We start from the raw sequence: 16592 nt of genomic DNA, 5'->3' as shown, positions 1-16592 counted from the left end.
GCCAGTGTGTAGATTTTAGCGGCATCTAGTGAGACTCCACAGCTCACCCTACCTTTCGAAATGCATAGTGAAGCTACGTTAGCCACCACAGACAAACACGTCATTATCTGATGCAACGTAGTGACATAGCACGTTCTATAGAACAGTTTGTCCATTTAGGGCTACTGTAGAAACATGGCGGCACAAAATGGTGACTTCCTTGTAAAGGAACCCACGTTGTATGTAGACAAAAATGGCTCATTCTAAGGTAATAAAAACAATACAGTCATTTTGCAAAGGGGTTTATTCACAACTAATAATATAGTTATGTATATTATATTGCATGTATGTCAACAGATCCTTCTAAAAGTTACACAATGCACCTTTAATTGCAGTGTAGTTTTCATTTTGTTGCATAATATCTCCATTGGATTTAATTTACAGTACATTTAGATTAGAAATGCATAACATTATGTGCTAATAGCACAGCATAAGTCATTACACCCTCCAGTTTTAATCCAACTGCTGTAATAACAACCCAGAACAGGGTAATTTTTAACCCAGCGGTGTGTTCTGTCCAATATTTAACCAGCAGGGGTGAAAACACAGATGCCAAATCCATCTCTTGAATATTTGTGATAATTCTCAATTGAAGCTTAGCACATTTCTATTTTACCTCTATTGATATAATAAAACTACTTTATGTTAAAACTACAGCTGTGGTGTACATGTCTATTCAGTGCAATCCTAAATCTACCATTTTACCATGCCTTTTTATATTTATGTAAGTAATAAAAAAACATTAATATAAAGTGTGACCCAAAAAGTATTTCAATGCAACCTTGTCTATTAATGCGCAACCAAAAGTATGCGAGTTTATGGTTTGAATCCAGGTGAATGTCGTTTTATCTCTAATATCTTTGGCTCATTGATTAAACACGATAATCGGCTATGCACAATGAGGCAATATCTAATAAGCTTTTTAAGGGATTCTCGAAGAAGCTTTGATCTAACTGACGTGCTTGTCAGTTTGGCAATAAATGGTTTTTGCCGCCTTCATTATCAGTCTTTAAATTGATTCTGACGTGCATTTGATGTTCTTCCTCAGACTATATAATTAAGTGATTGTCTTTGGTAATGAAGGCATTAAGTAATGTACACCTGCAATAAAGCCTCTGTGTGGTGGGTAGTGAAGTGTAGCATAGTTATCACACCCAGGCTGTAATTACAGAACTAATGGGCTGTTCCCGGAGGCCATGCCCGCTCAGGGTCGCAAACTTTCCCATGATTCTTGTCCTCTTTTCTTCATGCGCCAAGCAGCCCATTATTAAAAATGAGAGAAAGACACACATAATCCGTATGTAACCCATTATCCTGCTGGGAAACGGAGCGTTTCCAATCAGAAATTGTAGGTTTTGTGAAAGTTCGAATTATAGCCATTAATATTTGGCTTTCTTGACGTTCATACATTATCAGCATTGAGTGAACTTTAAGTGTGCCAAGTAACGGCAATGATAAACAGCTGCACAGTTCGTGGGTTTGAATTTTCAGTCACTCACTTTTGACAGAACTTCACCAAAGACTCTTATCGACACGAACAAGCTTTTCATAGAAAACAAATGTGAAATGTGAGATGCCATTTTGTTCATTGTCATCGGTGCCAAGTGTCTTACCATGTTTCCATCACAGTCGACATTGTAATTTTTGTTCAATCTTCCCATAAATACGAGTCTGGTAATATGTCTAAAAAGACACAAATGAAACAGCTGTTGGCAAATAGTATGTAGAGTTTAAAAAGTAATATCAGATCATTTGATTTGGTAAAATTCTTATTAAAATCTCAAACTTGGATATCATCCGAGCACAACTTTGAGACATCATAGTAATCCGTTCTGAAACTCTAGATGAAACAGATGTAAGATTAAAAAATTTTCTCAGAGGAAAAATCTGAGAAGGAATGTAGTTAAGCAGAAATCTCAATTTGCATTTCATTTGTCATTGCTGTCTATAGAGAAAAAATGAGATATTAGCTCATTCTGCCATAATTCATAGGGACTGCTCTTTAAAATGCAGAAAGTGTTCTTGTCGTGTACCCCACGCATTTGGATTTATTCTTTGTGCTAATGCTCCTCTTTCATCAATTGATGAATATCAGTTGACGAACAACTGTTGGCAAGACCAATAAAAATGTACACAAGCAGTTTATTAAAATACAAATTCTTGCTTTTCATGGAAGCAATGTTAATGGCGTTTTTGTGCTACACAATGAAAAACTTTTGCAGCACAAAGTTTCGGCACATTTGGTACCTAGAAGAATTCAACTGGATTGTGGTGGTTTTGAAATATAGCACTGTTTAGTGAATTCGTTCCTGTGAGTATGCATATAGCATATAGTATCTGGGGTGTCAGTCAAACAGGAGGAATTGCAGAGTGTATGATTCCTGACCCTATGGAATATTGATGTGCCTGAGGAGAAATAAAAGGGAATAAAAGAAAAGTAATGACAGAGCAGGGCTGGAGAATAACAGCAGTCTGCCTCTGCGGTGCCACTGACTCAAATGAGAGTTTACACAGGGACACTGAAGCCTGAAGACTTAAAATCGGTCTTAATCCATCCATCAAAGCCTCTCTCTCATTACGTTAGACAATTACCCTCACTATAAAGATGTCTCTTTAAATCTAACATCAAACAGTCTTTTCTTGTTTTTAAGTGCTTAAGCTTTCTTTTCTCTTTATCTCCTGCCTTGATTTTAAATGTGATTACATATCCGAGTAAACCAGAGCTGTTGTTTGAAGAGTTTACATCGGTAAACTACAGTAGTGCCATGTGACTTAGTAAGAATGCAAAGTGAGGTTGAAAGTGATGAGAACAAAGAAAACATGTATTGTGTAAATAATAAAAATAGCTGTGTTTTATTTGAGGAAAAGGTACTGAACTTTAAAAACAAAAAATAGTTAGGCCTATCCTGATTGGTCAATGCAAAATTTGAATCATGCTGTCATCAATAATATATCGACAGCTATGATACAAAGCACCTGTTAGCTGTTCATAATGTGCTGTACATAGCAGTTAAAGGTTTCACATAGCTATATTTTGTCAAATAACAGTGACGGCCCTAAGCAGAATTTGTTTGGGGGCCCCCCTCTCACCAATTTTTGTGAATAAAGAAATTACAAACATTTATAAAAAGAACAAAGTTGCACATTAAGTAAGGGCAAAAATTAGCATTAGGTACAGAAATCAAATCAAATGAATCATAACACTGTCTTTATTGTATGAATTAAATAAAATTATATTTTTTTAGAGCTACAGAAGTAATTTTCTCTTCGTCTTAGATTGTTTGATTAACAATAATGACACAGACTTAAGTAGGTTAATTGAGGTTACTGTTAAGAAAATCATGGACCTGGTTTCTGCCTAATCTATACATGAACCTAAGACATTAACAAATGGTTTTATTGGAAAAAATAATACTGTGGAGATCATTTTGTTTGTATGTGCCCTGTCAAGAACAGAAAGATTTTATGTTTGCTTGCTTTCTGAAATGCGTCTCTCCATGTGTGCACTACTGAGTGCACTTAAACGCTGCACGCGCACACAGATGGAGGACGAATTACAGACAGCGCAGCATAAAAACGGTACATTGTTTTTCAGTGCTCTATTCCTCAAATGTATGTTAATGGACTTCAGTCTGACACACAGTAGCGTAACTCTCTCTAAAGTTTAACTCTTTCCCCGTCATTGACGAGATATGTGCGTCCAGAAAGCTGCTCACTTTAGCGCCAATTTTTTAAAATCACTTGAAATTTTAACATCTGCAAGCCTTTGAAACATGTGCAAATTATAAAGTTTCCCTGTTTAAATGTGCATATCAATCCGCGAATTGCATGCGAGCCGAACCGTGGGTCGATCAGGGATCAACTGCGATCTGTCACATCACTAGCTGCTGCTGCACAAATTAAACATACTGTAAATGAACATGCAAACGTACCTTTATCTTGCTCTTTTTTCTCCTCCTCTGTCCTTTTCTTCTTTCCCTTTTCGGCACCAGAGGGATACATCCTTTTTTGTGACATAGCTTATCATTTATTACAGTGACGCGCACTTGCATGTCGCGCGAATTATCAATGCACGCGAGGTGTCTATATTGCGCATGACTCAAACGCTAGCACTAAGTTATTTGTAAAAAAACAACAACAAAAAAAGCAGCCGTTTAGTTCTCTCATGCCTCGAGCCGGCCCTGAAAATAAAAAGCACATGAAAGTTTCACGTGAGCACATGAAACTAAACTTTAGATTTTTTTACTCCAATGTCACCTTAGGGGCTCGGTAGTTTTGCTTGTTTTAAGCACAAATTGAATTACATTTGAAAATTTATCTTGATTTAAGACTTTTTAGATCCCATGGGTGTAGATTGTGCGGGGCATATACCCTGCAGTTTTCAACTCGCCGTTACCATTCCGCCCATGTAATTTTTTTGTTACTTAGTCTTTAAGAACAAATTAATCTCGAATTAAGGAAAATAAAACAATTAAGCAAAACATGGTCAGGTCAACCTTATCTAGATAATTTTTGGTGTCATTTTTTTATTATCAATTTTATTGTGTCATGTAAGGGGGATGGACAGAACCCAATTGCAGACTCTTAAACAAAATACTTTTATTTTGTAACAAAAACACCCTTGAGGGGGAAAACAATGACAATAATCAAACATAACATGGTAAACCATGACAAGACTCATGCGATGGCGTCATAAGACACACAACGATCCAGCACAAGACATCACCCTGCTGAAAAAAACAGCATCAAACCAGCATGGACCAGCATGGGAATTATGCTGGTCTATGCTGGGTTAGCTGGTGGTCCCCAGCATACCAGCACCAAAACACAACATATGCTGGTCTTGCTGGTATGACCAGCATGGGATGCTGGTGCTAGTGCTGGTTTAGCTGGTGCTGATGCTGGTGCTGGTGCTGATGCTGGTGCTGATGCTGGTGCTGATGCTGGTTTGGGGCTGGTTTAGCTAGCAAACCAGTACAAAAAACACAACATATGCTGGTCTTGCTGGTATGCTGGTTTTTTCAGCAGGGCACACACAATGGCATTCAATAGGGAAGAACTAAACTAAGTAACGAGGACACACAGGTGAAGGGCATTAACTAATAATGAATACAAGGAAACAAGGGGACGTTTTGCTACGCTTTCCGGGTTGAACATGTTTCCTGGAAAAGGTGTGCATCGGTGTGCAACAGGGTTTTGAGATAAGTTTTCTCTTGTTTGGTGGGTGTGTCAGAACTGCAGTCCAATCAGCAGCAACATGTAAACACACCACACGGCACTAAAGAGACAGCTCGCACAATGGGTTCAAGTTGAAATGATGTCTTTCATTCTGGACAGCAAGTGCAGTGACCGTAACATCGAGGGTATTTTACAGTATTAAACATGTATTTATAACAATTTCGTCAGGCTCCAGAAACATTTAAAAAGAACAGAAAGAATGGCCTCTCAGCTATCAAAGTTGCAACTCTTGCGTCATCAGAACAGGGTGTTCAATGCGTCACTGTTCCTGGTTAAATAACGTTGTGCAACGTTTTGCCGGGGTTGAACGCAACCCAGGAGAGCATGAGAACAAAATATAAAAAAGGCCACGTGACTCTCCAAACAAAACAAGACAACTGGGCTGTCATGACCCTGTCACATGAAACACATAAGAAAACATACAGGGCTGACAGGATCATGACATATTGGTAGACCATAAAGAATTTGTTGGGTTATTGTTATAATATGTCATAGTCTACTATATTTTGCTTTACTATATACATACACATATGCATATCCCGGTCCCCCTCACTTTTTAGATTAACCATTGACCATTTCTTTCTGACAGTGTACATACAACTACAATATATTTCTTGATAATGCACGGAAATGCAGCAAGGCTTTGCTCCAAGATAAATGCTTAACACATTGTTCACACATGAAAAGTGTGACAGCGTTGGTGAAAGATTGTAGTTGCATGAAATTTAAGCATCCAGATTTTCAGGCATCCATATAGTGATGCATCAGGTAAAATGCATTTAGAATTCTGGACTTGGTTATGCATTTTCTGAAGATGTTGTGCTGCTCATCCAAGTGAAACACTGGTGAAAGCATTTTTCTCACATTCATATTTTAGAGATATGCACCAAGAACAGTTTTCACGCATCATTCATACAAATGTGCTGGCTTGTGTGCAAACATACAGATTTTAAAAAAAAAAATTCATCCACTCTGGCTTGAAGTGTTGGCTATTTGCTGTGCCCAATAATATAATAATACATTTGCTTTGAAAGAAACGAAATATATCTGCCTATAATCAGTACCGGCAGATAAAAGCATTATCAGACATCGGCCAACATGTTGAAAAACAGCCGATGATCACATAAAATTCTTAAAATGCTAGTTTTTTTCATCCCATAGTTGATTTAAAAATGGATGAACCCAAAATTTGGGTTAAATTAACCCAGAAATTTTTTTAGATTTGACCCAAAAATGACATTTTGAGTTAAAACAACCCGGCATAGGTTAAATTTAGGGCTGTCAAAATTAACATGTTAAAAACGTGTTAAGGTTAATTTTAACGACACTAATTTATTAACGTGCAATAAATGCAACGTGCAATTTCTGACCCTAGGCCTAGCCCGTTGTTGTATAAATTGAATTGAATAGTCTTTAAACCTCTAAAATTATTTTTATTTGTACGTGTTCTGAGATGTGTACAGTATAGCCCTAAATGCGTGTGCGTCCATCCACTTGCACGTCTTGGGTTTTGGTTTTAAAACATGCAGGAATTAGAAAATAAAGCTCAGGACTTGCTTGATGTTAAAGAGGCCCTTCCACATAAAACCGTTTTTACTTGTATTTTTTGATATGTGTTAGGTTCATATGTGTTTGTGTTGTGTCGTGAATGTGAAAATTAACTTCCACCTACTCTGTCAGCTCTAGCCACTGAAAAGAAATAAGCGGAGAAATCAGGTCAGTTTAAAAAGCTTATCAGTGTGACGTGGAACTGATCGAGGTCATTAATATTCATGAGCTCTTCAACTTGAGACCGCGCCCACATATTACGTGTAGTTGAGTTAGTTTTCATAACAAGTTACTGCAAGGATGGCTAAACGTTAACCGTACCATATTCGGGCCATTGTTTTTCGTCAAGAGACATCATTCCTATTAAACGAGGTAATCATACCAGTTGCTACATGTTTGGATGTTCAGAAGAACGCTGGATTTGAAGAGAGACTGCGATTAAAAAGCAATGCTCCTCTATCAATATTGGATCCGGACGTAATGGTGGCGCAGCTTATGTGAGTAAAACGCTTTAGTACTATGTGCCACTGAGGTGGCCGGTGTTTTCTCTTCCGAGGGACGCGAATTCATGCTGCACACTCTTTGAAAGGGTTTATGATAAAAGACACGCGAGTGTGTGAGAGTAAAACACTTTAGTACTATGTGTCACTGTGGCGGCCGGTGTTTTCTCTTCCGAGGGACGCGAATTCATGCTGCACACTCTTTGAAAGGGTTTATGATAAAAGACACGCGTGTTTGTGGGAGTAAAACACTTTAGTACTATGTGTCACTGTGGTGGCCGGTGTTTTCTCTTCCGAGGGACGCAAATTCATGCTGCACACTCTTTGAAAGGGTTTATGATAAAAGACACTCGTGTTTGTGTGAGTTATTAAATGTGATAAAAAACACATGTGTGTGTTTGTGCATTCGTTACACACGCGTCGAAGGGTTTATGTAAAAGGGTTTGTGTGTGTGTGTGTGTGCGCGTGCGCGTGTGTGTGTGTGCTGCTACACGCACAACGAAAGGGCTTACGATAAAAGACACGTGTACGTTTGTGTTTGTGTGTGTGTGTTTTTGTGCGTGGGTTTACGATAAAAGACAGGCGTGTGTGTGTCAAAAGGGTTTATGATAAAATATGCGTGTGTAAGAAAGACACTGTGTCTTAAGACACTCACTTAACATTAAACTGATTACACATGAGATTAAATTGAAAGTTAGTTTGAACGAAAAACTGTTATCCAATCATAGCAGTGGGCGTTTACTTCCAAGTCGTCAATGCAGCCCGCCCATTAAAACGGATCACTTCTCTAACCAGCCTCAAAATCAGGGTACAAAATAGCCTATTACTTATTGCTTTTGATGTTTTTGGATGTAAAAACCATGCAAATGTCATGAGTAGACCTCAGACAACAGTCTAAAACAATAAAAACGCCAGAGGAAGGGCACCTTTAAAGAGATATTAAGAGTGATCAAGTTTGACACCTGATTGATGTTAAAAGAGTTATTAAGAGCGATATGACATAAAAATGATCTTCCTCACACTGACTGACACATCTAAAGCATGCACACAGGCGCGTGAACAGATGTAAGCACACATAGACAGAATTACAGTTTTGACAAGAACTCACGCAGATATAATCTGTTATGTCTTAAGTAAACGTTTAATTAACTGTTGGGGAAATAATTATCTGATGTATAACATTATATTAGATCCTTGCATTACAGTAGATCTTCCCTTACGAACATTAACCATGGTTTTATTGTGGTAAAAGTGTAGTAATAATGGTTTTTTGGTGTATTGATTACTTTCAGCAAAACCATGGTTTTTCTACACTAACTATGGTTTAACTATGGTTTTTGAAAACCAGGATGGTTATTTTGTAATTACTATGGTTTTATTACAGTAACCATGTTTTTTTGGTTTTAACTTTAGTAAAACCATGGTTAATTTTCGTAAGGGTTAAAGCTGTCTGTCTCAATGTCAATCAAACAATAAAAGAACGGAAAAAGTTGAACATATATTGTTTTAGCCTTTTGTGTGCTAAATCTATTAGTTTTACCAGTGATTTTAAGGTATGGATGCAGTGATTTTGTTTTTGAATCTTAAAAATCTGTAACAGGATTTTTACAAATAATAAACATATCAATCATGCGATTAATCTAGATTAAATATTTTAATCGTTTGACAGACCTTGTTAAATTACAACCCAACAGGTTGTGTTCGTCTCTTTTTGACCCACTCATTTTTTAGAGTTCAGGGAAAGATTATATCCTGGCAATCAAAAAGGGTAAAGGGAAAAACCCATTAGAAGGGAAAAACACATTAGAGCTGTGTAATTGACCTATGGCTAAGCCACGCCCTCAAACGCGATGAGCTAATCACAGTCCGCATAGCTAACCCAATACACTCGGACATTCTCTGCTTCCACGTCAATTGTAATGCATTTCAATTAGTCCGTTTTCATTCGTTTTTATATGTTTTTTCTTTTCATTTTAAGTTTAAAATGGTCAAACTGTGTGCATGGGGTATATGCAACTCCAACACTAGGTATACCGAGAGGATGGGTGACATTGTGTATTTTTTACCCTTTCCTAAGCCATATCTCAACTGAGATAATGTTAAGTGTCTTCACTATATTAAGTTATGAGGTAGACCACAACACCAACTAAACGTGGATGAATTAAACAAGGATGTCTACATCTGTTCTAAGCTAAGTCAACAATGTATTTGAACATTATCTTTAACATCTCTAACGTAACATTAGCCTAACATTAGAAAATGTTAACATTAGCTTCTAGCTGCGTTGTACATGTCACTTAGCTTCATTAACGTATCTGTAAATAACTGAGATAACAAATGTTATTTGTAAATAGTTTTTGGTGAGAACACGATCCGAGATCTAACCAACCTGCAAAAGTACTGCACATATTGGACTAAATCAGCTGCGCAGTCCATTATCGGATGAGAAAATGTTTGTTGACAGTTTCTATTAGCAATATTAGCACAATGACAGATAGCGGATATACCTGGAGTTGCGAGGAGGTGTGGGCGGAGCCTCAGAAATTTGTTGTCTTTGCCGTTTGTAGTGCACTAAAACGTTGTTTTCAAGGCGCATCCGTGATTCATTCTGAAAATGAACGGTTTGTCTAGGGTGCTGTATACAAACTATGTATAACAACAACAGAGACATAATTACAGCGTGCAGCCGTCTTTCCACGGTGTCTGCTGTATTTTCATTCTTTTTGTTTACTTCCGGGGTTCATGATCAAATTAAAAATGATTCGAGGATGTTGATTCTGACCAATCGAGAAGCAGTTTAGGAAATACGTTCAAATGAACCAAATTAAAGATGTGAAAACATCCTATCAACGATATACTTTTGGTAAAGATGGTAAAAAGGCTTGTCCTCGAAACGTATGCAAATTAGCCCCCAACATTTTTAATTTGATCATGATGGCAACGAGATGCGGTTTATCGCGTTTACACTGTGACGTGTAAATTTTTGCCTGGAGCTGAAGCTTTTCATTGACCTTCTCAACAATAAAATTATTAATATAACCCTCCAATGCATAGTTAAGGCCCTTTTGGTGACTTCGAGATGATATATAGTCTTTCTGTCTCCAAAAATCATCAATTGCCTCCTGTGAAATTTCTCCTGACAGAATGTTGATTGTTAGTCCGAGTTAGTGGAGGGGCGTGGCTTAGCCATAGGTCAATTATTCTGAAGTGGGTCAAAATCACAACAGAATTGCTGTAGGTATGCTATACACTTGGATTTTATGACATAATAATATGAAAGAAAGAGTAAAAAGCAAAACTATCGGTATCTGTGAGTATCAGATGATGTCATTCAACAAAAATGCTTGATGAACCCATGAGAAAAAGTCCTGGAATGCTGGTCAGCAGGTCGATTTGTTCGACAGTTGGGACATGCAGGTGTTTAGTTGAACTTCCTTTGATGATTCAGACTGGATTTATTGGACTGTACCTCCAGCCAAACCTTGTACAGCATCAAACTAAAATGTGCATGGCAGTTGGTCAATACATTCCACTTGTTTAATTGTTTATTTATTTATCGGCTCTACAGAAGAAATGCTTACTGGCGTTTGCCTAGAGGAAAGTACAGTGTTAAGATAAAATTGTGTCTGGTTACCATGGTGGCACTATGACAATAAGGGTTGCTTTGCGCTCTGAATCAATAATGACCGAGCTATTCAGTCTGTATATTATTAAGAAGATTTGTGATAGCCGTGGCCAAAATACACAAAGCTTTGATATCAGGTTTTGTCAAGCAGCCGTTTTTCATGTCTCAAAATTCATTTCATATTGCAGAGCGTTGTTAGGATTAATGTTTCATGGCTCTCTCAACTTTATTGCCCAGACACATTACAGGTTATGTGAGATTTGGAATGCTGAGAGAAGGTCTTTTGCATGGCTGTCTTTAAATATGCAAGACCCCGAAGACTTTGCTTGTTGTTTAGACTCTTTTTCTATTTTCATCATAAATAAATATGCCCTTTCTCAGCCAAAACAACAAGTTGTGCAGGTATGGGTTATGGCTCAATGCCTCAGCTGAACCTGTGAACCTGTGAGCGAAATGTGAAGCCTGCAGAGAAGAATTTTAAAGATGTCTTTCTGCAGCTATAGGCAGTTTTTGAATATTTTAAAGAGCCCCTATTACATTGGTAAAAACAATGTTATTTTGTGTATTAGCTGTAATACAATGTGTTCGAGTGGTTTGTGGTTCAAAAAACACATTATTTTCCACATAGACTACATTATTGTTGCTCCTCTATCCAATGCGTCCCTAAAACGTGTGTACAATTTGTACAATTTGTAAAATTGTTTATTCCAATTAATGACTAGCAATGACAATGATTTTGATATGATATATCATAAATGTATTTAATATTTCAATTAAACTTTTATTTAAAAAATGACAATGAAAATAAAAAACTTCTTCATTATAAAATAAGTAAAATGTGAATTTTTCTCATATTTTTATTTAACTCATTCCTCGCCATTGACGAGTTATCTCATCAATTGAGATAACATTTGCATGAAAAAATGTGTTCCTGATGAGTTTTAATCGTTATCTGTAATACCTTTAACTGTAATATCCACTGGTCGCCACACTTACCCAATTTACAAAAAACTGAAGCAAAAAAATTATCAATTTTACACTCCATGTATGTTTTGATAATCGTTCTGAATTAAACGTATGTTGGTTGGTCCCAGGATAGATTATATATTTTAAGTGTGTTGCAGAATGAAAAGTTTGGCAACCACTGTATTATAGGGTTGTGGTTAGGTATGGGTTTTGTTTATGGTTAGTTGCATGTAAATATGCATTATTTACTGTTATACCACGGGTCTGTTGATTGCTGTATTCTGATTGGCTGAGAAATGTTCTGTGGGTATGCATTAATTTCTGAAAACGCACACCTAACTTGTAAAATGTCTTAAAAATAGGCACCAGAGCAATGTTTGTGGTAACCGTGGTATAAGAGGAATAATTGACTCCGGTCCTTTGAATTATTTGAAAATAATGCACACTCTGCTTCGCGTCGTGCCGCATTGCACCTTGGGTGTGCATTATTTTCTTATAATTCAATGGTCCGTCGTCAATTACTCCTTACTTATTATTATATTAATTAATTGCATACAACATTTATAACAAAGTCACAATAAAATAAAGTGCTACCCTATCTCACAATTTTTGTAAATGTTTTAATAAGAAAAAAAGCATCAAAAGAAATTATAACACAATATCTTAAGATCGAACATTTCTGATACGATTTTATCATGAATAACAATAAAAACAGCAAGGAAAGGCTCAGCCAATGTGAGTGTGAAGCTATTGCTGCTCAGCACTTGTACTCTCTCATTAAGCATGGAAATGGTCTCTCTCACTGTCTGCCAAAGCCAAATGCATTCAGACTAAGCCGTGCGACACACCTGCACTCTGTCTGACAACAACAATTAACTGTCCACACCGCATTGAGCTCAAACCTTCTGCAGAATCATTTTCATTAGTGTCATTCAAGGGCTGTATTGTTAAAATCTCTTTTAGAGAGAGAATGGCTTCAGAATAATTATTATCAACCGTGCTGTGTCTCATATGCTCAAGCTTTGAAAACACTCTTAGTTGGATATTGAGAATGAATTGGATTAACGTGTCTCGGATTTTGAGAAAGTGCTCGTCTTTGTGGATTTACACAAAGCAAATGACAAATTCAGCCGACGTCAAAAGTATTTGTCAAGTCTGCAGGAATATTCTGGGTTCAATGTAAGTTAAACTCTATCAACAGCCTCTACGGCATGCCGTCAATTTCTCTAAAAATAATTCAGATTTATCTCTTAGTTTGGAAAAACAAAAGGATCAGCATATTTTGTTTATGTGAAGCACAACTCCAGCCACATTTAATTACTTCATATGGATTTAAATCCTGTCTGACATACAGTAAGCTATAAGAGCCATTGGTCTGTGATGGCCATAACCACTCATTATACATGACATAATTGTGTACCTTTGCTGAATAGTGTGCAATATTAAGTAATTCAAATGTAAGAAGTGGCAAAAACATTGGACAATTTTTTTCAAAGCAGAACAAAGATGGGGCTACACAATTAACTTAAAAACCCTTTCATAAGCGTGCCTGTGAAAGTTAAAGCCAAAGATTGGCTTAAAAATTTACTTTAATTAGGATTTGTTTGTTTCAGAAGGTTGTATCAAATTTGATGACACTTAAGCACCAATGTAAAACACCAGTCACTTCCGGGCAGTAGTTCTTCTAACCTGGATGTTTATGCTGTACAGTATATTAATAAAAACATCACTTACTAATTTAGTTAATGATTAGCCATTTAAAATACATTTTGGTAAATTACATGTATATGCACTATACAGACATAGATTCAATTGGTCATATTAAACATTATAAGCATGTTATTAAAGGGATAGTTTACCCAAAAATGAAAATTCTGTCTTAATTTACTCATCCCCATGTTGTTACAAACCTGTATATTCTGCTGAATACAAAGGAAGATGTTTGAAATTAAGCAGGAAACAAAAGTTTGGTTACAAACATTGTTCAAAATATCTTCCTTTGTGTTCAGCAATTTATACAGGTTTGTAACAACATGATTGTGAGTAAATTATGACATAATTTTCATTTTGGACTGTTGAAATGTATAATGAAACTAAATGTTTACATTTTTAAAGTCGCCTTGAAACGGAAGTAGCGATTGCCTTATTTTCCAGTTGGTGACGTATATCCAAATTAAATCAGCTTCTGAAATGAAATAAAGCAGGGCTGGATTTGAATTTGTCCATCGAGATCTGATTGAATCGTTTGAAGTTGGGTCATGTTGCTAATTGCTTATCGCCGCAATCTTCTCCCGGACCCCGCCCACTTTCCTGGAAGTAAAGAGAGATCGTGTTGAGGAGGGGAGGAGATTTGCATTTTTGATTAAAGATCATGAGGGCACATGACTTAAAAAAATTTTAACTCACAGATAAGTAATTTAAAAATACCACAATATTCCAAAACAAATTACAGTTTTTCATTTTATTTTCATAGCGACTTAAATGGACTCTCCACTTTTTTGAAAATAGGCTCATTTTCCAGCTCCCCTATAGTTAAACATCTGATTTTTACGGTTTTGGAATCCATTTAACCGATCTCTGGGTCTGGTGCTATCACTTTTAGCATAGCTTAGCACAATCCATTGAATCCAATTAGACCATTAGCAAAAGTCCCGCTGCTATTAATATTTTTGGGCATGGCATAATATCATTGCGCCTGCTGCAGCCATGGTATGGCAAAAACGTCCTTGATTATTATGTTGAAATGAGAGTATAGTTCCTAGCCACATCGGTCTAGAAAATCGCAACTTTTAATTTTCAGTCTGTCTTTGTACATGATGTAACTACAGAAGAGTCAAGTTTTAAATATGAAAAATATTTAAACTCTTTGGTTATTTTTAAGTGTGATGCTAATGGTCTAATCAGATTCGCCAGACCCGGAGATCAGCTGAATTGATTCCAAAACTGTAAAAATCAAATGTTTAACTCTAGGGGAGATGTAAATGCGCCTATTTTCAAAAAAGGTGGAGTGTCCCTTTAAGAGTAGACGTACAGTATTCTATGAATGCAGGTGGAAATTGACAGGAACTATGGTACAATACTAATGGAAACTTATATGAGTTTTGGTCGCAGAGAAAGGAAGGTCTATGGATATTGAGTCTGCCCTTGACATTGCATACTAACCTCGCTGTGAATAATGAATGGCCTGTTTATGACACCTGGTGGTCTTGTGCCTTTCCTAAGCCAACCCTGATTTACTCATATAAATAAAAACATTTTTCACTTCATTGCTGCCCTGAAATTATTTATATTTTGCATGCAACTAAAACCATACTAACATAACTAGGGGCAGAGTGTTGAAATGCTAAATGTTTGTTGTGTAAAAGTGTGCATTTGCTCTGGCATTTTTTGAGGACGTTTTTGTGACGTCCCCTTAGTATGACTGACATGTCTTTGTTCTTGTTTGTAGGTGGATTAGCGAGATGCCCACTACTCTGCCCCGCCTCTTGCTGTAGGACGTCGTTTTTTTGTTGGGTAATTTTTCAAGTACTGTACAAAGTGGATCCATAATTCAAGTTTTCCGTAAATGCAACGCAAATGCCCTTGTCTGCAAGAGCTGCTGTTTGTAAAACATTTGTTTTCATAAGAAACACAATGGCTGTGCGGCATTTGGAATAAAATTTAGTACATCTGTTAAATTTCTGATTATATACTATTCGAATACACTTATATCCTTAGCTGTATATGCTACTGTACTTAATTACTCAACAGATAAGGTTATAATCTGAATGTACATTTAATGCCATGGTCACAATTAAATGTACAAGTTGCACAAATTATTTTGTAATATATGTAAGCACTATACTGTATAATAAATATCAAACCACTGTACAGAATATCTTGCAGTAATGCTTTTTCTTATACAATGACTAAAGCACTGTACAAAGAAAGTGTGACTCTGTACACAGCTCAGTGGTAGTGTTTGCAAATGGATTGCGGTTTGACTGGGTGTGTGGCGAGAGGGCATTAATAACCCCTTAATAAAATTGGAATGGTGAAAGGTCAACTCCAGAACTGGAAGAAGTAATTGAAAATTGCTGCTCTAAATTGTTCTTCCTGATAAGCCATTCACCACAATTAGACTGAAACAGCTTCTTGGCTTCCATAAAGGAATGCTGGAATCGTTCTTTAATTAAATAAACTGCACGACATCATGGAAAGTAGAGGTACTTTTAAAGCATATACTCCAGTAACTGGGCCACAGGATCCCTCTCTGTGGCTCTTCCAGAGGCGGACACTACTTGAGTATTTTAAGTAAATTTTCCAAGCATCTGTGCTTTATCAGAGTGAAAAAAATACTTAACTTTACTAAAAATGTCCACTACATTAGAATCATACTGTGTATTCCTTTTATATTGCATATTAATATTGATTTAATACCTAATTACATAAAAAGTACTTTTTAATTAAGTAAAAGTAAAAACAAATACTAGATGTTTAATGTACTTACATTTTAAATATAAACCAAAAACTTGAAATTATGAAATGTAGTGGAGTAAAAATTATGATAATATGCTTTGGAATGTATGTTTTCCAAAGAAAAATACTAATAAAATACAAATTCTTAAAAATGTACTTTTATGTTGAAAGTAAAATTACTTAAGTAGTGTTCGCCTCTGGGCTCTTCAGATCTTAAA

At 36.4% G+C, this 16592-nt stretch overlaps 1 protein-coding gene across 1 annotated transcript in view; it reads left to right on the top strand.

Moving 5' to 3' along the window:
* LOC135778358 (proton-coupled folate transporter) overlaps positions 1 to 15781 on the top strand; it is a 54459-nt gene extending 38678 nt beyond the window's left edge. Inside the window, exon 7 of the mRNA XM_065288820.1 lies at positions 15365 to 15781. Coding sequence (XP_065144892.1) covers positions 15365 to 15410 — 46 coding nt within the window. The 3' untranslated portion in view covers positions 15411 to 15781. The remainder of the gene's footprint in view (positions 1 to 15364) is intronic.
* The last annotated feature ends 811 nt before the right edge of the window (positions 15782 to 16592 follow it).

Source organism: Paramisgurnus dabryanus, chromosome 17 (assembly GCF_030506205.2).
Source record: "Paramisgurnus dabryanus chromosome 17, PD_genome_1.1, whole genome shotgun sequence".
In the NCBI taxonomy this organism is placed as follows: Eukaryota; Metazoa; Chordata; class Actinopteri; order Cypriniformes; family Cobitidae; genus Paramisgurnus; species Paramisgurnus dabryanus.
The sequence above is the reverse complement of the archived record's forward strand: the minus strand, read 5'-3'. Positions and strand labels throughout refer to the sequence as shown.